Consider the following 24815-nt stretch of genomic DNA (forward strand, 5'->3'; position numbering starts at 1 on the left):
CAAATGTTTGCCGCACATTCTCAATCAAAACCTTGATGAAAGTACCAGTGAAGACTGGTCTTTGGATAGACAAACTAAAGTGACTGTACAGGGGCTTTTGGCTTCGATAACGTTCTTCTCTGTGTTGATAACATTTGTTTTTGTAAGGTATGTCCTAGATACAATAAAGCCTTTGACTCTCAAACTTCAGAAAAGAGATATTGACATTCTCACTGCAAAGTAAGTTAATTGAGGAACACGTGGATAGGATCAAAGAAATTCGTAGAGCGGTAGATACCGAATTGGAGTCTTGCTTTGAAGATGCAAAACAAATTACAGACGACCTTGATATAGTGATTAAAACCCCAAGGGTTTGCTCCAAGCAGCAACACAGAGAAAATGTCTCCACAAGTAATCCAAAAGCTTATTATAGATCTGTCGTGGCCAATCCATTTCTGGACCTTTTCCTCAGTGAATTAAATACGAGGTTTCAGAAAGAAGATCTGGCGGCATATTAAATATGCTCTTTGTTGCCTGTCAATGTGACAAATATTTCACACGAGGAATTGTCCAAACTTGCCTCAAAACTAATATTTTTGGGGAGCGACCTGCCTTGTCTTTCTGTAAAGGACCTGGAGAAAGAACTCAGAGATTGGAGACGTTATTGTGTTAACATGAGCAAAGAAACTTCAGACAAGCTCTGCAATCTGCTCAATCTTTTCAACTTTGTAGATGGGGACGTTTTCCCGAACGTGAAAATTCTTCTTCACATTGGATGTGTTTTACTTATCATGTGAGGCCGAAAGATCCTTTTCTGGATTAAGACGCATCAAGAGTTACATGTGCAGTACTATGTAAGAGGACAGATTGACTGGGCTTGCACTAATGCATCTTCACCATTCATTAGAAATTTACCAAAAGGAAATTGTACAATCATTTATCAGGCAAGGAAAACGAAGATTATTTCAGTCAAGTCTCTTTAGCTAAATAACACTTCCTACCAGAAAACATCAATACACGACAAAAAGGTCGCCCGCGTGGTGCAGTGGTTATATAGAGCGTTTCCTTCGAGAATTGGAAAATAAAGGGTTGAACATTATATCACGGGTTCGATTTTGTGAAAAGGTTCGACCCCCCCCCCCCTGGAAAAAATTTCTGGATCCGATCCTGGGGTGTGACCGGTCGACAGGGGATGCTTACTTCCCTAAGCACCTGATCCCACCCCTGGTATGTCCAGGGGTCCGTGTTTGCCCAACTCTCTATTTTGTATTGCTTATAGTAGTTTTGAAATTGATCACTGTTCGTTATCTTCACCTTTCATAAGCCTCATTAATTTTTTCATTAATGTTTCTCAGGCCGAGAGCGTGTTGCTGAACCAGTTTCAAAGCAATATGTTAGTACTAAATACAATGACTTTTCAGAATTTTAAAGCGTTTCTCATGAATATTTGTGACAATTCGTAATTAGCGTAACATTGATAAGATCTAACATTTTGTGCATGACTTGATTGGGTATTGTGATTTAGCCTTGGTGGGGCATTGTGATTTAGCCTTGGTGAGGCATTATGAACTAGCCTTGATGGGGCATTGTGAATGAGCCTTGATTGCTATCTTGACCGTGTCAATTAGCCTTAATGGGGCAATATAAAAATGTATTACAACCTTAATTGGACAAATGATTATGTTAATGTCTTGTTAATTAATCGTGGGCATAAGTACATTTTTGAGTACCTGACTTTAAGTTTCAGAGCAATAGAATTCAATTTGGATTCAACGCGGATAGAGAGAATGACATGAAAGCTATAGATTTGCCAAACAATAGAAATGTTGACTTGGCAGTTGATGTTTTGAATTCTATTTTAAAGCAATTAAACAAAAAGATTTTTATTTAAAATATTATAAGCCCCACCATCTTAGGAATAACGGTTCTCATGCCGAGAGCGTCAGTGTTTGTTGAACCACAGTCAGGAACGTAGCTGCCTACACGCAAGTACGTGCACATCATTTGCGAGAGAAAGAGAAAGAAATCTAAAGAGACAGAGAGATCTTTGTTGTTAAAGTATCTGTACCTAAAATAACTGCATCATATAGTGCTGGTTTATGATTTAATCAGCATCATAATGTCCATTCAGTCAAATTTAAAGTCAATTTTGAATTCAAAATCATTAACATCATATCGAATATCACTTTTATGAACATCATACATGTACATGTAGTAGACGGATTAGGATATTCTTTGTTATTGAAAACAATTTTTTTAAAATCGTAGAACGAATGTAAAGTCAGTCCAGGTAGACACGGTTGGCATAATAAAACACTGTAGAAAATAATTTTGTGAATTCTTTTTATTTTGGAAATTGACAAGAAAACCTGTTTCTATGCACAAAAATAGGTGATTTGATTGTTTTTCCTCCTTTTCAAGAATCACTCTTTTTTGTTGTTATAATATATTGTGTATGTCATTTTATAAGGTTATAAGAACCCCATTGGAAATAAGTCATGTGGCTTTTATGGGTAATCCTTGACATAGGCATATACAGCATATGTCCGCCATCAATTAGCTGTACAAGTTGTTTCCTTTTTACCATATACAATCAAAATTTGGAAAGTCTAAACTATCTGTACAATCAGTTTTTAATTCGACCAAACTAAGAAGTCTAGAAATTCCGGGAAGTTAAGGATTTAAACCACATACATTAAAGCATAAAATTCCTAAATTTTTATCAGTACTTGTAAGAGAGGGTGGTCAGATGACGCTTGTGGGTTTGAAGTAGACTTTACATCAAGATTGTCAGAGTCACGTGCACATTCCATTGATTTTCCCGCGACAGTCCTCGCGTTGCGAGTTCATTCTCCTGCCTCGGTTGGGGACACCATGTTTCCTTCCGGTTGTGGGTCCAGTATTCCTGGGGTTGTTGTTTTCGTGCTCACGCGAGTCAAACAGCTTATAGGTTATCCTTGATGATTAACATATTTCTCCTTCAAATTGTTGTGACCACAGATAAGGTTAATTAACCAGCTGTTGTTGGAGATCTTGTGGTTAAGGACTTACATATTGTATCAAACTGTGCCAACCTGTGGGGTTTGGAAGCACTATCAATCTGTTTCAATGAATCCTGGAATTCCTTGAATTCTGGTCCCCCCCCCCCCATTTTTTTTCTTCTTCAAATTTTTCGTTTATGAACAATTCCAGAAAACTTGAATTTCATGTGTTTGATATCATCTTTTGACAGTTTTACGCTGTCCTCTGATATCTTTAATTAGCCGTTGCTCGATAGTGTCAAGTTTATTCAGGTGTTTGTTTATATTATCAAGCTTGAAAGTGAGATTGTCTATTCTCTGTGTTCTTACTCCGGACCCCTGGATATACCGGAAGTGGGATCAGGTGTGTTCTTACTCCGGATTCCTGGATATACCAGACGTGGGATCAGGTGCCTAGGATGTGTAAGCATCCCCTGTCGACCGGTCACACCCGCTGTCAGCCCTATATCTTGATCAGGTAAATGGAGTAATCTGTAGTCAAATCCAGTGTGTTAAGAACGGTCTAACAATTGATATGAAACACTCAAGATAACTTTAGACCCAATGGCAGGTTATATTAGCAAACTAGATCGTTATAACGACCACAGAATTTGCGAAATTTTTACTTTAGACAAGACTGTTGAAACCCCTGTAACATCAACTTGTTTGTCAGTAGGCTGTCTCGATTTAAAACTGATCATACGCAGAACAAGCTCTTGAGAAGTGAGAATCACGGGTCTTTCGGATATGACCTTAAAAACTGATGTCCCATCACGCGGCAGGCGTTGATACGTTAAAGAACACTCCCTGCTACATCCTGAGCGCTAAGCATAGGTCTAAATATGTGGTACTTCACCTTCAGCTGGTGGCGTCTCAATAGGAGTGAAAAATTCTCGAGGAACGTAAAACAAACAAACAATCCATCGTCAACTTCTCATACTTATGTAGCAACATTCCATTATCACCTGGATATGGTAGGTATTTATGTCTTTCAACTGATTCAATAAGTAAGAGTATGCTCTGTATATGTGTATGATCATTTGTTAAAAATCGAGACAAGAAACTGAAAAAATAAGTTAATGTTACAGGGTTTTAACTATCTTGCTTATATGCAACATTTCGCAAATTCCGTTGTCGTTATATATTGATCTAAATTGCAAATACAACGTGTCGTTAGGTCGAATGCTGTCTAACGCGTTTCATACCAATTGTTAGGCCGTTCTTTACATACTGATTTTGACTATTCATTACTCCGTTTATCTGATCAACAGGTGATGCTTACTCCTTCTAGGCACCTGATCCCACCTCTGGTGTGTCCAGTGGTCCGTGTTTGCCGTAATTTCAATTTTGTATGCTATATGGTATGAGATTGATCAATATTCGTTATCTTTACTTTTTTATTTTGCCATCCCACCACAACCATTCGTTTGTCCTACGCTTTGCCATCGTCCTTGCATCATAGACATAACAACCACAGCGGACTATTTTCACAAGACCACTAGGCCGCATTATGACGCAATGTTCGAGAAAATTGCGTAGGCTTACGGCGTAGATATGAAAAAAAAAATCTAAATTAGATAACGTTTAGATTGATAAAACAGTATTGATAAAACAGATTATCAAAAACGCTCTACTCCACTGGTCTTCATATGATACGGAAGTGAACCTAAAACGCAGAGCTACAATGATGCTCTAAAATCGGGACTAGTGCGGCGGATCTAGAAATCAAGACTACAGTGACACTGATTTAGAAATTAAGACTACTGTGACACTGATCTAGAAATCAAGACTACAGTGACGCTTATGGCATGTCAAACGTTGCAATATTTGATCTTTTCCATTTGTATTGTATAATTTTCCATTTGTATTCTATATTTTCCATTTGCATTGTATAATTTTTCATTTGCATTGTATAATTTCCATTTGTATTGTATATTTTTCCATTTGTATTCTATATTTTCCATTTGTATTGTATAATTTTCCATTTGTATTCTATATTTTCCATTTGTATTATATAATTTTTTCGCGTTTGCATTGTATAATTTCCATTTGCATTGCAAAATCTTTCATTTGTATTGCATGCGAGGGATTGTTTATTTTGATTTGTTACGAAGGATTTCATTAGTTTAGGTCCCACTTACATTTAGCCGTCACCAGCTGCAGGTGACGTACCACAAATGGACTTACTATGCTACATGTACGGGCGCAGTGGCGTAGCAGTGGGGGTTCTTTAACGTGTCAACGCCTGTCGCAACACAGGATGTCTGTCTTTAAGGCCACATTATCCGAAAGATCCGTGATTTTCACTTTTAGATATCAATGCGTATGGGAAAGTATTAGCTATATTTACGTCTAAGGTTTGATGCAGCAATGACACGAGTAGAACTCGAACATGCGACTTCACGGTTACGAACCAAAGGGTATATCACTGAACTACCGCGATCGGTTCCATATAAGGACTAGTTGAACATACATGTAGCTAGCAATGAGGAATCTTGACCAAGATTTACCTTAAATTTGAAAAAATTGAGGGGAGGGGGGGGGGCGGCTAGCTGCGCCCCCTTATATCCGCCACTGACTTCGCCCCCCGCCCCTCTGCACCCCCGCCCCTAGCTGCAATAATGTAGCCCTCTCTGATTTTTTTTTTAACGTCAGAATTTAAAAAAATTGGATAGGGCTACATTATTGCAGCTACCCCGCCCCCTCTGCACCCCCACCCCCTCCACCAAGGCTTTGCACTGGACTCACTAGGGATCTTAAGACAGTCCCCAGACATCCAGCAGTTTACTGCATCCTTTCGTTCAGAATTTTCTAGATCAGCCAGTGGTTAAATAGGAGACTAGTCTGAATATGCTGATCACATTAGACGCATAAAAGCGATCAATTAATGGGGGGGGGGGGGGGGTGTTACGCCATTACACTTAGCAAATACGGTATATTCCTGCGAAACGTGGCTCCTGAACTTTACCTCTTCAACATCTCTTGCATTACCAAATTCGATAAACGATAACTTAAGATTAATCCATTGAACAAACTCGATGTTAACAATTGTTGGGGACCCAAGGGCCGAATTAAGTCCCCCGAATCTACTGAATTCTGACTAAATAAAAATGTGCATTATTTTCTGGACAGTTCTATTTTTTTTTTTAAATGATCGGGGGGGGGGGGATTCGCCATTACTAGAGCTTGCTATGTATTTTTAAAAATAACTAGTCCTCCGTGGACCTGGTCGCGGTAGCTCAGTAGATCGCTTGGTTTGTGGGCGAGAGGTCGTGAGTTCGAGAACCGTTATTGTCATTGCCGCATCAAACCTAAGACATAAACAAAGACAGTGATTGCTCCTTTGCCAAACACTCGGCATTTAAAAATGAGAATCACGGGTCTTTCCGTAATGACCTTAAAAACAGATATTCCGTATCGCTGCACAGGCGTTGGCACGATAAAGAACCGTCATTGCTACGGCCCTGTGTGCTAAGCACGTCTACATATGTAGTACATTAGTGATGTTAACTAATGAAATCCTTCGTAACAAATCAAAATAAACATTCCCTGGATACAATACAAATGAAAAATTATACAATGCAAATGGAAAATATAGAATACAAATGGAAAATTATAGAATACAAATGGAAAATATAGAATACAAATGGAAAATTATAGAATACAAATGGAAATTATACAATGCAAATGAAAAATTATACAATGCAAATGGAAAATATAGAATACAAATGGAAAAGATCAAATATTGCAACGTTTGACATGCCATAGACGCTGATCTAGAAATCAAGATTACAGTGACGCTGATCTAGAAATCAAGACTACAGGGATGTTGATCTAGAAATCAAGATTACAGTGACGCTGATCTAGAAATCAAGACTACAGGGATGTTGATCTACCGGTAGAAATCGGGATTAGTGATACCGATCTCGAGAAAACCATAAACCAATATACAACCTCTATAAATCAAGACTGTCAAATAATACATCCACTCATTAAAACTGTTAGTATGGATTCGATTTGAAAAAGTAGATAATAATGCACACGATGTCGCCAACAACCAAAGGTGAGTTAATTAAAATGTTTTGTGTGATGATCGCAAGAAATACCCATGAAGTCATATTTTACCACGTCTGAATATTTCAATGTAGACGTATTGATCTCGGTCGATGAATCTATCTCAGTCTATTCAAGTATGCTAATCTAATTTATCACATCAGTGTAAATTTCCTTCTAGAAACTAATTACGGATATTAACTCCAAGTGATTAATTAATATTTACAATATACGGTAGTGAAAGTGGACACTAAATGTGTTAGGAAACATAACGGCGAAAGGATTTACAGTTCAATTGCCAAACCAGAAAACACACAAGGAGAGAATATTAGGGATTTGTTTTTATTCGATTATTGACTTCCGTCGAGTTACAATCAAGAAATAATTATGGCATTGTCAAATCCAGGCCTCAAGAAATACTACACAATTACACGATATAAAAGTATATTTCTAAGGCATTAATACTATACTTTAAAACAAACAGGAGATGTGTCCAAGACTAGAAACTCTTTAATTGTGTGAAGAAAAAATTTGAAATTTTTCATCTCAAATCGTGTCCATGCCCCTTTAATGTTGAGAGAATCACTGTAGGATAGAGTTCAAACACAGGACTCGACATTTGGTCCTCGTACTAAAATCTCCACATCATGCACAGGCCTGAAAATCTGAATCCACAATACTTTACTGACCATGATTGGTTCAACTTTGAGTTCATTTATCAATTCTTTCATCTGTGCCTTTAATCTCGTTACTGTGAAACAATCTTTAAAAAGGTTTATACTTGATCATCTGAATGTGAACTTGATTTTTGACCACAAAATTGACACAAGCTTCTCTCTCTCTCTCTCTCTCTCTCTCTCTCTCTCTCTCTCTCTCTTTCTTTCTTTCTTTCTCCAGTTAGAACGCTATGCTCTGTATAGTATCAACAACAGTGTTTCAGATTAATACTGACGTGACCTTGACCTAATCTATTTACCCACAATTCAATAACTATATTTCTTGTATTTGTCATCAATATTACACGTGTGAAAATCAGATAAATAGCCGCACCTTTGCTCTGAATGTACATACAATGTCAAACATGAGAAGTGAAAATAAGAACAAAGTCAAACTTTAATACAAAATTAAGAGTATGTTAAACACAGACCCTTGGGCAACACCAGAGGTGGGATCATGTGCCTAGGAGTAAGCACCCCCTGTTGACCGGTCACACCAGCTGTGAATCCTCAATCTTGATCAGGTAAACGGAGTAATCCGTGGTCAAAATCAGTATGTAAAGAACCGCCTAACAATTGGTATATGTAAAGCGATTTTGTACTTTTTATCTTCGTATATACCTGGCTGGAATATTTCCGTTCTTAAGGAGAGTTTTAATCTCTGGCTAGCCGTGGAATCATGTTTTTGCTTATTCTATCATATTGACACTGAATGTTGTATCAATTTAACAACCCTTTGTCACAAAGTTGAAAAAGTTAAAGGGCACGATACGCAAACTTCACCTACAAGTACAGCCCCGGAGTAGGTGGAGCTTGCCTAAGGCGCCCTCTGGTGAGAGAATGATTAAATCTGTGTTCCCTTCTACATTTTGAACATTAATTGAATCATAGAATTTATTCAGAATGGCTTTAATCTGCTATATACACCAGATCACAAAGGAAGGATTTCAGTGTACCGCATTGCCCGTCGTTGAATTGATAGCTAATACCGTAAGCCATGATGACACACTCCTCCCCTGGGCCTGACGTGGGCTCCCCTGGCCCCCAATGGGGAGAATTAAATAAAAGAATGTCCCCCGACATCCAGTTCCATGTCCCAGAATTGAGGGACGCGCCAACAGTCACGGCCTGTGCATGCCCTGTATAGAAATAGAGTATTTCTTCAACATATGTTTACAATTACAGATATATTTACATTTCCAATGTTTAGCCTTTGCTATCTGTGCAAATTGTAGTGATAGACATTTTCTCATGAATACGTTGCAGTTGTGAACAATGTGCGTATGAATCTTGATAACTATAGTACGTCTATTTCCACGGATGGGAATTTCGACAGAAACATTTTAAGAATGCATGAGACAATGAACCGTGACGCTTCACGCTAGCATACTTTTCATGAAGCGCGTTATAAGAATAGTTATACATCCCACATTTTCATATCGTTTATCAAAACGATCGTAGATTAATTTGGACTTGTAAGTTGATTTCACCGAAAATGAATTAAATTAAATTAATGTTCATCTACTGAACAATCCATAAAATATATAGTAAACAAAATTAAAATCAGCGTGATTAGCTAAACAATCAGTACGGGACACCATACCTATCGCAAACAGGTAGTTTCTGACAAAATTGACCCTGACATCTTTGGTCAGAGAGGCTAGCCTCATGTTGTCAGCCTGACACGACGCCACTTGGTCTGGCCAGGACAGCTTGGTGACGTATAGTTTGACGCAATATCCGGTGTCCCCTGGTACCGCTACACATCCTAATTTACTGGCTGGATCTAGAAAGGAAACACTGTGTAAAAGAATATTTAACACAAATCAATGCATGCATATAAAAAATTATCCTTGTGCAAATAGGTGGTCATTGATTCCAAGGAACAGTTTGATTTTGATTTATAATAATTTTATTCACAAAACGTGAAAGGGATTGGGCAGCAGGCTCAGCCTATTTTAGCCCAAAGGAAGTGGTGGCGTGCTCCTGTAATCTAGTTACTTGGAGGTCAGAGTTGGTGGACACAGTTTGATGAAATATGTAAGTCTTTAACCTGAAGAATTCTATGTTCTACATGCCCCACGGGCAATTATATCACTTGGGTTCGAATTTACTATTAAAGAGTAAAAGTATAGAACACTAAATATAGAGTACCCAAGTTAGCCGATGTAAAAACAATAAACCAAATGGTATAAAATTCTACTCTGTATTCTAATATATTCATACATAATCATTTTACATTACTACTAAAGTTCAACCCCGACTTCCGTATACTTCCCAAGATATGCAGAAATGAATTCGGAAAAATGCCTATCATTTTTTGGTCGACTTTTAGCTGGGCCCTGGTACAATACGACCAGAGTGTTTGAGCATTGCAACAAGCTATTACTTAGAATGTGCAGCATAAGATATCATTTCTAAGTTGAATTTCTTAACCCAATTCATAAACTAAAGTCCATAATAGCTCCAAGTAACTGAAAATTGTAAAACCGTCTGCACTTTCACTTATCACAGCCATTTTGATCTATCGTCACCTCCTTCTCCGAGAAATACATGTAATCAGTTCACAGTTCAGCTTACATTGTATGACGGGTGTATGATGTACATGTAATCAGTTCACATTTCAGCTTACATTGTATGACGGGCGTATGATGTACATGTAATCAGTTCACAGTTCAGCTTACATTGTATGACGGGTGTATGATGTACGGTTTGCGCAACTCTTGTTTTAGTTTTAGACCTATGCATGTATAATTTAGTGACATCAAGGTCTCTCAACTTTTTTCAGGCAAATTAAATAAATAACAATTAGAATGTTGAAAAACACATGCATCTTAGAAATTATATGGAAGATAATCAATTATTTGAAAGGTAAACAATGTTTTTGTAACGATCTCCTCTGACGCACAAATAGACAGAGAGCAAACAAAAATTGCTGCTGTACATCCACTCCCAAATTTCTAGCACCCAGTGACCAGTACTTGTACAATGTATGTATCCATACAAAAACTTTAGGCTGTTATTCGCACACAGCCACAATTGGCAGTGGCCGGTAACATGCAGAAAACTACATGTATTATAGTAAATTTTATATTATGAATGTATGTATGCGAAATCTGCTGAAGGTTTGCTCTTAACAATGTTAGGTCTTCGTGTTTAATTTGCCCGTCGGTAGACGGCACCTCCCGTATTATGGTACAGCAATGTCTGCATGTCCGTCCATCCGTCCGTTCGGGGTTTTCTGTTTCTAATTTGATTTTTCTGTCACTCATCAAGTTGAAACTTGGTATGTGGCTTCTTTGTGGATCACTCTAGATCATGTTACAATTTTGATCCATTTTGACCTCTCTTGCAGGAGTTTTGTCCCTTTATTTGAAAATTATTGTTATATGGAGGGTACATAATTTGTTCGGTGAACTCCTCCCACGATTTTCAAGTGAGGGTCATTTTGTTTTACAGAGTGTTTGTATGGGTATTGAAATGTGCATGTGACAAGGATTTTGATTTTTTTTTTCAATTTCTGAGAATATTACAGGTTGTTGAACTTAGTCCGTTTCGAGAAAATATTACATAGAGAATATATGATTTGTCCGGTGAATTCCGTCCACGGTTTTCAAGTGAAACCTTATTTTACAAAGTGTTTATATGGGTATTGAAGGTATGTATGTGTCAAGGATTTTGATTTTCTTTAATCTTTGAGAAAATTACAGGTTCTTGAATTTGATCAGTTTTGAGGAATTATTACATAGAGAGCACATGATTTGTCTTTTATTTTTCCTTCCACAGTTTTCAAGGGAGGACATTATTTTACAGAGTATTTGTATGGATATGGAAGGTGTGCGTGCGGCAAGGATTTTGATTTTCACCAATTTTTTGAGAAAATTACAGGTTGTTGAACCCAGTCCGTTTTCAGGACATATTATGATAAAAAAGGGAATGGATTGTCTTTTGAACTCCCCTCACAGTTCTTTGTAAATAATAAGATTTGCATAGTGCAAGGATTTTGATTCTCAACAATTTTTTATTTTCTTTGATGTTTTAAATATTCGCAGGTTGTTGAACTTGGTCAAATTTGGGGAAATATTTTGCACACAGAACTCTTGGTTTGTCTATCTACCTCTAATCACAGTTTTAAACTAAGACCCTTTATTCATACAATGCAAAGAAAGTATGTCACAGCCTGATGATGGCTGATACTACCTGAATCAATCTAATTAAAATTAGCTGTTTTGAATCCGCTACAATAACAGAGCAGATCAAAAGATCTTATTTTAATCAGATTGTACCTGAATCAAAGTTCTACAAATTATGGCTTGATAAAAATACCCTATGCAAGCATTTTCACGGGCGTTTTATATACTGTTTGCGGTTCTTCTCATGACAAGAAATTCCGTCCGGTCTTGAATAGGACCATATTACATGCTGATTAATAGTAGCCGGTCACTGATTCATAACGGTTTTTCTACACCGGAGATTTTGCTAGGAATTTCTTGACATGTGTTGTGTTTCGTTTCCGGTTTCCATGTAAATTTCATCGTGGGCACAATATTGCCTCGGCGAATTGGGTAATAATGAGATATTATATTATATTCAATGGCTGGATTTCCTTAGGCAAGGGATACATCTGTAATCAGCAAATCCAGATATTTTCTACCATTTACTAGATAAGTACATGTATATTGTTTGCATTTCTTTCCCCATTTCTGTACTCAGATATGAAATTCACCAGTACTTCGTTTGCCACATACACATACCTTGTCAGGGGCGGATCCAGGAATTTTTAAAGGGTGGGGGGTGTTCTACCATTAATTTTGGTTTACAAGGGGGATTCCACCCTCAAAATGCGTTATCTTTACCTGTTTTAGCACAATTTTCTGACAAAAGGGTTTTTTTTTTCAACCCTCCGGAACCCCCATCTGGATCCGTCACTGCTTGTGTACATATAGGTTATATTTTCAACGAAAGAGATATGTGCTGTTGCGAATAGTTTAGAATTGTCATAAAATTGATCGATCAACAAAAAAATCACCTTGTACTTCGTAGTACTGCAAGCCCTGAGAGTCTTGTAGGGTACTGCTGGTTCTATAAATAGCACTATGTCCACTGCAGTAGGACTGACCGTCTAGGAAGCAGGACACGCACCTGCTGTCTCTGGCACAGGTCGCTAGGCAGGTCATCATTCCTCCGGACTTCCGCCAAAGAATGTTTGTGTTCGCCATTTTGTTACTTATAGATGTTACCTTTGAAAACGTTGTCTCGAGATATTCTGAAACAAAGGGATAATTAATGTGATAAATATATACTAGTGCAATAAAATATCACATGAAGTTGAACGGTTATGTCAGTATTTGATGGAGTTCCATTATCAAAACGTTGGGTTTTTTAAAAATCCATATTGACATTTCCATTTCCAATGTCTTTGCCTTTGGTCTTTAACCATGTTAACAGTTGACATGATAGTTATATCCGCGTGAATGTGAACGATGTGCGTATGAATCTTGATAAATTTAGTGCGACTATCTTAACGATTGGGAATTCCGACAGGAATAAAAGGAAAATGTAAATATAAGAAATAAACTTCATTTTTGAAAAATACAGGAGGGTATGAAACTGCAATGCTTCACGCCAGCAAACTTTTCATGGCGCGCTAACGCGCTTCATTAAGTACCGGTCCTATGCTGTTCATTAAGTACCGGTCCTATGCTGTTCATTAAGTACCGGTCCTATGCTGTTCATTAAGTACCGGTCCTATGCTGTTCATTAAGTACCGGTCCTATGCTGGCGTGAAGCGTCGCAGTTAATGTTCTCAAAAATGAAATTTATTTCTTAATTGCAGATAAATTTAAACTGTGTAACATGAGTCTTACCTGCGACATAAGGCAATGGTAAAACAGAAAACAACATTAAAACACGTGCTCGTAACAAAGTACCACTTCGCATTTTCCAGGAGTGAATAACACGTGTGTGTTATACAGTGAGTTGTAAGATTGCAGAATTTCTGTCAGGATATCAAGCTATTTGTATAAGAAAAGCTTATATAGATATTATCAAATCGATCTTCGTCCCACCCTTCAGGCTGCTTTACACAGTAACCAATCACTAAACTTTTTTTTCTGTTAGACTACCCATCTTTTATTAATTCAAAACCAATATAGAACTTGTAGCCTAACCTCGCGTACAAACACGAGGGATTATTTGCCAGGAGACGACATTCTTTGAACATCATACTTCTCGAGAAGTTACACCAGTCATCGGTTAACACGTTCAAAAAAACCTGAGTACCATTCAATGCCATCCGACTAGTTCTTATAGCTTTCTATGGTTTTTGTTGTTGTTTGTTTTATGTCCCATCGGGAAAAAATCATAGAGAATCATCAGCTGTAGCTGAAGTACCACAAATCTAGATCTAGCTTAGCCCAGTGAGGGTTCTTTATTGTGCCAACGCCTTCCGCAACACGGGACTCCGTTTGTAATGTCATCTTTCATATGATGTTTGTTTTGACAAGAAAATACTTATAAGTTGCTGGTTAATTAGATGACTGCATTGTTTGATTGTTTAATGTCCCTTCTAAAAAATTCACTCATATTGAGATGTCACCAGCTGTAGGTGAAATACCACAAATTTAGCGCTCAGCTCCGCAAGCGGTGAGGTTTCTTTATCGTACCAACGCCAGCCGCGACACGTCCCGTTTTAAGATCTTATCTGAACTTTCACTTCTAAATTTTGGCGATCGAAAAAGCAGTCACTAACTTTTAAAGTATGAAGCTATACATGGTATAGTCACATACAGGGCTCGAACCCACAACCAGTCAGGGTGCGAACGCTCTAACCACTGAGCCACAGAGACCGTGGAAATATTATGTACAGTAAACATCTTGTTTAGTTTTATATTCTCTATTTCACAGAGACCGGGGAAATATTATGTACAGTAAACATCCTGATTAGTTTTATATTCTCTATTTCACAGAGACCGGGGAAATATTATGTACAGTAAACATCCTGTTTAGTTTTATATTCTCTATTTCACAGTAAACATCCGGTTTAGTTTTATATTCTATTTCACAGAGATTTTTACTTGCATCACTTTTACATGTATGTTATACATAGAGAACAAAATTCAAAATCCATGCCTCAAAGAGGAATTGCAATTGACGTTTTGTTTCCAAGGCAACAAAGGGGAATGGAAAATTGCTCGAAACTTCAATTACAACTAGAGAAAACATATTGAGATTTTCTTTTACAAAATGAAAGTACATGAAACAGAGACAGGCATAAAACAGATTCAGGATTGTACATTAATAGGTCTCTACGGTAGTCCACTGGTTGAACGCTTTGTGATCAGCAAATGGTTTGAATCTCTGTCACGACTGACAAGGGATCAGTACATGTGTGCAGTTTATTCAGACAAAAACTATACCAAGATCCCGTGTAATGAAAATTATTTCTAGAAATGTCAACGTAATTAAAATCCTCTAGCTCGTCAATAAGCGTGTGTGTACCTTTGAAATGAACTAAACTCAAAATGGGACGAGGGGCGGACAGAAAACGGGACGAGGGACGGACAGAAAACGGAACAAAACCTTCACAAACCCTGTTTCACCTGGCCATATATTTCTGATGAAACCAAACAAAACACAAGACTAAGTACCGAGATGTTCCGATCTGCTTCGTCTATTTGACAGTATAAAGATTATATATACATGTATATAAGATTTAGGTAAGATTCTAAGTACTGAATGTCATACAGAAGTACAAGAACGGCGGTCTTCCGCGTACATAATCACACAGATTGTGGCGAACACCATCTGTTCGTTCTCTTTCTGGAGATACAGACACCTTATCTAATGACCCAGGTCGCCATGCAGTTTGCACGTCTGACAACGAGGCCATTATACGGGGTATTCACACACCGTTTGATACCCAGAAGAAGAAACAACAGAATCTTTATTTACTATGTCATTAAAAACATATCCGCCTCTGAGTAGGATCGGGCATATTCGTTGACATGGCTCAATGATGGGAAAATGACCAGTTGTTTCCCGCTGATCCTGCGTGGTCTGGACTTTGTTTGAGATAAGATTTCTCAGTACACTTACACTTGAATATTGGTCGGAACGTGAGACGGTCGATGAAAATGTTCCCAATTCTTGTATTACTGGCTGCCCTAGCCCTTGGGGTCTCCGCCCAGGGAAAGTGCGACCCCGCCACCAACTGTCAGCTCCCCAACTGTCGTTGTTTTTTAGACTCTGCTGCTCCCGGGGGTCTGAATCTGACGGATGTACCCCAGTTAGTAGTTTTGACCATGGACTATATCCTCAATGAGGAATACGAACCCCTGTATAATCAGATCTTTGTGGTCGACAACCCCAATGGCTGTGAAATTAGGGGAACCTTCTTTATCCAGAACCAAGGTTCAAACATAGGACTGGTCAAGCGTTACTTTGATGGAGGGTTTGAAATCGGGGTGAACTCTAACGATGGAACTATTCCCACCACACAGCGAGACCTGATTAACATGATGAAAAGTAAGGCTACCACTCAGCTGGACTAAAGCCGCCCTACTTTCTCTCTCAAAAAGCTGAATTCTTCTGGATTTTGTTCTCTCTTTGTGTCTTCAAAAATACCGAGACTGTAAATCGACTTTTATTTGCGACGACTTTTATTTCGTGATTTACGAGTAATTATCTGGTTTGCGGCGACTAATTACCGGGACCGAGTTTAATTTATCTTAAACATATACAAGAGATAAGAAAGGACTGTTTTCGTTGTGAGAAATATTTGCGATTATGAGGTTCTTGTTAACCTCGCGAAAATGTTTCGCTCGCGAATAATAGTCGGTTTACAGTAACCTTGTCAACACGAATTAAAGTATCCGTTTAGACTTTATCACTGTCCTTTGACAAGACGCTGAAAGAAGAGGCAAAAATATAGAAAATATAGATTTGATATCAGCATTGTATATAACTAACAACAGTAGTAAAAATGGTCTAAATCACTTGGAAATGGTTTAAAGTTTAGGGAATAAATCGAAGAATAAGATTTGTTTTGTATTTCAGACATCAAACAAGAATTAAAAACAGCGGGAATCAACGAGACTGCAGTTAAAGGGGTCAGACTACCACAACTCTCAACTGCCGGCAATATCGAATTCACCGGTAACAGAGGCTTTTCCTTGTTTTGTGGATGTCTTGGACAGCCATGAGTAGCATATATACAATTTGTTTTGTCGATGTAGTCATGTGTAGCATATATACAATTTGTTTTGTCGATCTAGTCATGTGTAACATATATACAATTTCTTTTGTCGATCTAGTCATGTGTAGCATATATACAATTTGTTTTGTCGATCCAGTCACGTATTGCACTATGTACAATGCGTTTTGTCATTCCAGTCATGTTTAGCACAAAGTCTTGCTACTTGTATATGTGCGATGTGTTTTGTGAGTGACTCTACGTATAAAAGACGTGTTTTATCGTTCCAGCCATGGGTAAAACTGGTTATTTGGGTAAAATTGGTTACTGTTTTATCTTTTCAGCCATGGGTAACACTGGTTATATGTACGATGCCGGCTGCGTTACAAATCAGTATGACCAACAATTGAATTACAAATGGCCGTTCACGTATGATTTCCCGCCAACTGAGAATCTGTGTACCACTGGGACATCTCCCACCCTCAAATACCCAGGTAACGGGGTCCATTTACCACATTTCACATTCCTATCTATATACCCTAGTATCTATCTATCTGTCTGCCAGTGTAATCATTTCAAAGCCAATGTTATCTTTATGTCAAGTAGCATGCAATATGTGTAGAATTGCCGCCGTATGTATCCTATGACAACCCAAAAAATCATCTCAAACTTGAATTAGACACTGGGTACAAAGTTGAGATATTAGTGAGCGAATTTTATTATTAAATGAAAACAATGCTCTTGATTGATATGGAGAAGAATCGTGTTTTAGGTAAATGGCAGGTGCTTGTAGCCGACTTGGCGTGGAAGGATAGCAAATGTCCTTCACCAGCCGGATGTCCTGGGATAGACACTAAAAAGGACGTGTTCGATCTTCTTTACAATAAGTAAGTTATTTTCCATCTGTCGAGGTGAGTCAGTAGTTACGACGTTCGCTTCGTGACCGGAAGTCCATGTGTTCATCCTACTTACGTCTTGGTTGCGTGAAAACTACGTCATTAAAAAGGTAAGTGACTACTCCCTCGCCAATATCTCAGCATTTAGAAGAGAGAGTCGCTAATCTTTCGGATATGACCTTAAATACGGAGGTCGCGGCAGGTGCTGACACGTTCAAGAACCCCAACTGCTACGGCCCCTGGGAGTCATGCAATAGCTTTTTTATGGTACTTCACCTACAGCTGATGGCGCCACATTGAAAGTGAAATTTTTTCGACAAGACGTGAAACAAATAAACAAACCAGGGTGTCTGTATAATAAGTTCACACTATGAGCCCTTGGGGGCTTTTAGGAACAGATTAAACACTCCTATATAAAGCTAAAAACTCTATCATGATCCTGTTTTTGATATCAGGGATCATGGTTTGAAGAAATGATTCATCCTCATACATAAAGTATAACGTCCTGGTTTTGAGCTTTGTTCATGAGAAGAACGTTCTGAAAATATTTCTTATAATTAGCTTCTAGAAGGGCTGAGATACTTGATTTTAGAATGGACAGGGTTGAAACATTAGCTTTTAGAAGAGATAGGGTTCTTATGTTCATTGAAGTTTATTTAGATGTTTTTGGAAATTTAGGAAACCAAAATGGAAAAAGTAATCCGCAATGAAATATAGAAAGTTCACTTGAACAATCGAGGTTAGGTGGGGTAATGATGGGGAAAACAAATTATTTTTATGTCTCTAATTGTTCACCAGCAGCGGCTTAATGTTTACTTGGTAGATACAATCTCTAGGTCCAGCGACTAGTGAAGTTTTTGGAGTGAAATCGTTAACATCGACATTTAATTATCAGACGTAAATACACATTTCTGACGCAGTTAATTACACAACATCGCATCATTTCCTAATAAACATGAAGCACATGGTACACTGCCTGATCTGTTCCAGCTTCGCCTCGCACTATGAAGGCAACAAGGAACCCTACGTTCTTGTTCTGGATCCTATCTGGATGAAGACGGATTACAAACTAGAGGGCACTGTGGAGTTTGTGGATTACATAAGGGCTGCTTTTGATGTAAGTCACGAAACATCGCATACACACGTTACCTTGGAAATGATGTGTAAACAATATAGCGCGTTACTGCTTTCCTCAATGAAACACACACACACTAGCGTAAGTATGTGTCTTCGCTTTGACACCCGGTACTCTGTATACAGCGACCACACTTGTGCTACATGTATGGACCCAATATACAGGTTGTCGGGTGTCATAGCGAAGACTGTGTCTGTATTCAATTTTAGTTATTGTTTTTAAAGTGATCTACAGAAGATAGATTCAAAATAGGTAACATCTAGTTGCAGTACAGCTAGACTAGTGTGCGTGTGTGTGGTATTTTTTTTTTTTATGATAATGAAAACTATTTTGAACCGAGTTTTGAACTTTTATACATCGTTTTCAGGATGTTTGAGTCTTGAGCATTTATACATTAATTTCAGGATGTTTGGATTTTAACTTTTGAGTATTTATACATCGTTTTCAGAATGTGTATATTGTAACTGTCGAGTTTTGAGTATTTATTATCGATTTCAGGATGTGTATATTGTAACGGTTGAATTTTGAGTATTTATTATCGATTTCAGGGTGTGTATATTGTAACGGTTGAGTTTTGAGTATTTATACATCGATTTCAGGATGCGTGAATTGTAAAGGTTGAGTTTTGAGTATTTATTATCGATTTCAGGATGTGTGAATTGTAACGGTTGAGTTTTGAGTATTTATACATCGATTTCAGGATGTGTGGATTGTAACTGTTGACCAAATGTTGCAGTGGGTCCAGACTCCCACTAAAAAGGCAGACCTCAACGACTTCGTACCATTCAAGTGTTAAGTCGTACCCGGTGCAAAATCATACTCATTTACATTTAGACTATATACCATCATAGTCATGGCTTTGAAAATATGAGAAAATTCTGCGGGATCATCAGATTTCGCGTAGGCTAACTTTTGTGGAATGTCAATTTCAAATTCCGACGAATTACACTATTTTCTTATGTTTCATTGTACAGATACCATATCCATGAAATTACACATCCGCCAAAACCGTAAAATCTTACCCACGAAATTTGGTCTCCGCGAATTTAAATGATTTGAATTGTAAAAGCAATATTGATATGTACATTTAGTATGTTCAATCATTTCCTTAGTTATATACATAGGAATAAAGTTTTTAGAAAGATCTTTCAGATAGAAAATGTTTGTAATGAATGCGTACATGGCTACTATACTTGTTTGTGAGTAGTTTTGTCCCTTTATGTTTATTCGCAGTGTATCTATATATACCAAACAGGGCCCTGCTGATACTATGAAATAAAGATAACATCATTAACTAGCTGAGCTGCTTAACAAGCTACATATAAAACTTATACGGTACCAATTTTGATGCACCAGATGCGCATTTCGACAAATAATGTCTCTTTGTTGATGCTCAACCGAAATGTTTGAAATCCGAAATAACAATAAACTTGTAAGAGCTATTTTAAGGAAAAACAGAGTGCCAAAAAGTGGAGTCAAATTCGTCTAAGGATAAGAGCTATGCTGATAGTCCCCTAGGGTCTCTACAGCCCAGTAGCTAAGTACCTCGTTACTAGCTTGAAAATACGGATGTATATTTAGTTTGTTATTTCGGATTTCATACATTTCGATTGAGCATTACTGAAGAGATATTTGTTGAAATGCGCATCTGGTGCGTCAAAATTTGTACCGTATAAGTTTTACATGAGGGAGATAATCCTTCATTTTGAAATGAAGTTCTAAATTTTATCACAGCAATTAGATATACATCTGTATTTTCAAGCTAGTAACGAAGTACTTAGCTACTGGGCTGTAGAGATCCTCGAGGACTAACAGTCCACCAGCAGAGGCCTCGACTCAGGGGTCATAATGTAAAACTTATACAGTACCAATTTTGATGCACCAGATGCGCATTTCGACAAATAATTCTTCAGTGATGCTCAACTGAAATGTTTGAAATCCAAAATAACAATAAACTTGTAAGAGCTATTTTAGGGAAAAACAGAGTGCCAAAAAGTGGAGTCAAATTCGTCTAAGGATAAGAGCTATGCATGGGGGAGATAATCCTTAATTTTGAAATGAAGTTCTAAATTTTATCACAGCAATTAAATATACATCCGTATTTTCAAGCTAGTAACGAAGAACTTAGCTACTGGGCTGTAGAGACTCTCGGGACAGTCCACTAGCAGAGGCCTCGACCCAGGGGTCATAATGTAAAACTTATACGGTACCAATTTAGATACACCAGATGCGCATTTCGACAAATAATGTGTCTTCAGTGATACATGTAGTTATAAATACCAGTAGATGCCTTACAGAAAAAGACTAAAAATACAATCTAATTAAAACACACTTATTTGATCCGCGGCGCGAACTCTAACGCAGAGTTTACGGCGCGGATCGAAGAAGTCTGATTCAATTAGAATTGACTAAAAATGTCACATAGTTCTATAAACACGTCAACTTAATCTTGCATACAATTACATATAGTGTCCTGATAGGACCATGTGCAAAAGTGCAACAGAGCGTTTTTTAAAACGCGCCATCACACAACACGCCATCGCTCTATCACACAACACGCAGTCGCGCTATCACGCTAACACAAAACACACCGTCGCGCTGTCACGCTAGCACGCCGCTAATACACAACACGCCATCGCTCTATCACGCTAAAACAACACGCCGTCGCGCTATCACGCTAATTCACAACACACCGTCGCGCTGTCACGCTAACACGCCGCTTATACACAACACGCCGTCGTGCTGTCGCGTTAACACATTAATACACAACACGCCGTCGTGCTGTCACGCTAACACACCGGCATGTTGTGTGTTAACGTGACAGTGCAATGGCGTGTTTGCGCGACGGCGTGTTATGTATTAGTGCAACGGCGTGTTGTGTATTAGCGTGATAGCGCGACGGCGTGTTGTGTTATAGAGCGATGGCGTGTTGTGTATTAGTTCAACACTCAGCGCGGTGGCATGTTGTGTATTAACGTGATATTGCGTTTTAAGAAACGTGCTATAACACTTATGCACATGACCCTATCCGGACACCATAATTACATACCTAAAAGCTTCTTATTCACATTAAAATCAAAATTTGATAAAAGTAAAGAATAAATTAAATTGCAAAAAAAGATTTTGGTCTTAGTCGCAAATTTCTTATGTAAAACGTGGTCCACAGTTCTTTGTAACATAATGGTAGCGTGCATGGTTTCATTCTTTCGTTGAACACGAATATTTGGAGATTTCAAAGTGTGATAATATCACAAAATCATAAAACTATAATACAAAATATTATGTTAATTGGTAGAAGGCAGTAGAGGGTAGCTATGATTGTATATTAAACAATAAAATTGCAGTGCATCATTTGGGTTAAGCCCGCTCTTAATGTTATAACTACAGTACAACGCGGGGATGCAAATAGCAAGAATTCCAATAACATTTATATCCATAACCACAACATCAATACACCTCAATACCAGCTTCACTACACCACATACTGACACCCGGTACACTACACCACATACTGACACCCGGTACACTACACCACATACTGACACCCGGTACACTACACCACATACTGACACCCGGTACACTACACCACATACTGACACCCGGTACACTACACCACATACTGACACCCGGTACACTACACCACATACTGACACCCGGTACACTACACCACATACTGACACCCGGTACACTACACCACATACTGACACCCGGTACACTACACCACATACTGACACCCGGTACACTACACCACATATTAACACCCGGTACACTACACATACTGACACCCGGTACACTACACCACATACTGACACCCGGTACACTACACATACTAACACCCGGTACAGTACACATGCTGACACCCGGTACACTACACATACTAACACCCGGTACAGTACAGTACACATACTGACACCCGGTACAGTACACTGAAAATTTGATAGCCGGAGAACACCTTGAACGGTATCGGCAGCGCACCCTTCGTCGATAGTGCGTTAAACAGACCAGAAAGTTGTCCCTTCGTCGGTAGTGTATTAAACAGATCAGAGAGTTGTCCCTCCGTCGATAGTGCGTTAATCAGATCAGAAAGTTGTCCCTTCGTCGATAGTGCGTTAAACAGATCAGAGAGTTGTCCCTTCGTCGGTAGTGCGTTAAACAGTCAGAAAGTTGTCCCTTCGTCGATAGTGCGTTAAACAGATCAGAGAGTTGTCCCTTCGTCGGTAGTGCGTTAAACAGTCAGAAAGTTGTCCCTTCGTCGATAGTGCGTTAAACAGATCAGAGAGTTGTCCCTTCGTCGGTAGTGCGTTAAACAGATCAAAAAGTTCCCTTTGTCGGTAGTACGTAAACAGATCAAAAAGTTGTCCCTTGGTCGGTAGTGTGTTAAACAGATCAGAAAGTTGTCCCTTCGTCGGTAGTGCGTTACACAGATCAGAGAGTTGTCCCTTCGTCGGTAGTGCGTTAAACAGATCAGAGAGTTGTCCCTTCGTCGGTAGTGCGTTACACAGATCAGAGAGATGTCCCTTCGTCGGTAGTGCGTTACACAGATCCGAAAGTTGTTCCTTCGTCGGTAGTGCGTTAAACAGTCAGAAAGTTTTCCTTTCGTCGATAGTGCGTTAAACAGATCAGAAAGTTGTCCCTTCGTCAGTAGTGCTTTAAACAGTCAGAAAGTTGTTTCTGCGTCGGTAATGTGTTAAACACATCAGAAAGTTGTCCCTTCGTCGGTAGTGGGTTAAACAGATCAGACAGTTGTATTTGCATCGGTAGTGCGTTAAACAATCAGAAAGTTGTTTCTGCATCGGTAGTGCGTTAAATAGATCAGAAAGTTGTCCCTTGGTCGGTAGTGTGTTAAACAGTCAGAAAGTTGTCCCTTCGTTGATAGTGCGTTAAACAAATCAGAACGTTTTCCCTTCGTCGGTAATGGCCGAGAGGTTATAGATTTCGCCCCGCATGCGGAAGGCCCGGGGTTCGAATCCCGGCCGCGACACACCGAAGTCGTTAAAACAGGTAGTGACAGTTCCATTGCCAAACGCTCGGCATCAGATGTGATTGTCACGGGTCCTCGAAGATGACCTTAAAAACGGATGACCCGTGTCACAGTAGGTGTGGCACGCTAAAGAACCCTCATTGCTCAATGGTCGTAAGAGCCGAGCGTAGGCCTAAATTTGAAGCCCTTCACCGGTCTTGGTGACGTCTCCATATGAGTGAAAAATTCTCGAGTGAGACGTTAAGCAAGATACAATCAATCGTCGGTAATGCGTAAAACAGATCAGAAAGTTGTATCAGTGACCTAAAATTAAGCTCCGCGAAATTTCATCCATCAAAAACAAAGAATGTGAACTGAATGTAATTACCTTGACAGTGGGTGTGGTCATCTTGGAGAGGTACTGCTGATTTTCTTCCGATGATGAATAGAAAGATGAAGATAACGAACAATGATCAATCTCATAATTCCTATAAGGAAATAGTTATGAAACTATACGGTGGATTCCTGCTGAGATTCAATTTTACAGTGACTGAGGATTTTACACAGATGTAGATGGAAACCATCTCTTACTTGCAATTAAATTCTTAACAGACTAAACCATAGTACGAATTACTTATTACAGATATACAATATACAAATTCATTCTCTACCCAGAGCTCCGTGCGCTACACACACTATAAATGAAACTTGCGTAACGCGCCCTCTGGTGAAAAAATTATACAAATTTTGAGGGAAAAGTCTAAATTTTGTAAAGGACAATATCAAAAGATTTTTGAGAATTTGAGTTGAAGAATATTTTATATTAACTCTGCACCATCAACTTATTTGTCAGTAGCCTGCCT

At 38.6% G+C, this 24815-nt stretch overlaps 2 protein-coding genes across 2 annotated transcripts; one reads left to right on the forward strand and one right to left on the reverse strand.

Moving 5' to 3' along the window:
• Positions 1-8648: 8648 nt before the first annotated feature.
• On the reverse strand, positions 8649-24410 carry LOC125679840 (uncharacterized; the record flags this gene model as incomplete). The annotated part of the gene is made up of 5 exons (XM_048919297.2): positions 8649-8907; positions 9372-9554; positions 12798-13034; positions 20186-20260; positions 24341-24410. Coding segments are annotated over 5 exons (795 nt in total), but the record flags the coding sequence as incomplete, so codon positions are not given.
• Positions 15829-20138, forward strand: LOC125680800 (chitin deacetylase 1-like). The gene is made up of 6 exons (XM_048920571.2): positions 15829-16294; positions 16826-16924; positions 17306-17455; positions 17734-17848; positions 18848-18974; positions 19693-20138. Exons 1-6 carry the CDS (start codon positions 15898-15900, stop codon positions 19786-19788), a joined length of 984 nt encoding a protein of 327 aa, XP_048776528.2. The 5' UTR covers positions 15829-15897; the 3' UTR covers positions 19789-20138.
• Positions 24411-24815: the final 405 nt, after the last annotated feature.

The sequence above is a fragment of the Ostrea edulis genome, chromosome 2 (assembly GCF_947568905.1).
Source record: "Ostrea edulis chromosome 2, xbOstEdul1.1, whole genome shotgun sequence".
Lineage (NCBI taxonomy): Eukaryota > Metazoa > Mollusca > Bivalvia > Ostreida > Ostreidae > Ostrea > Ostrea edulis.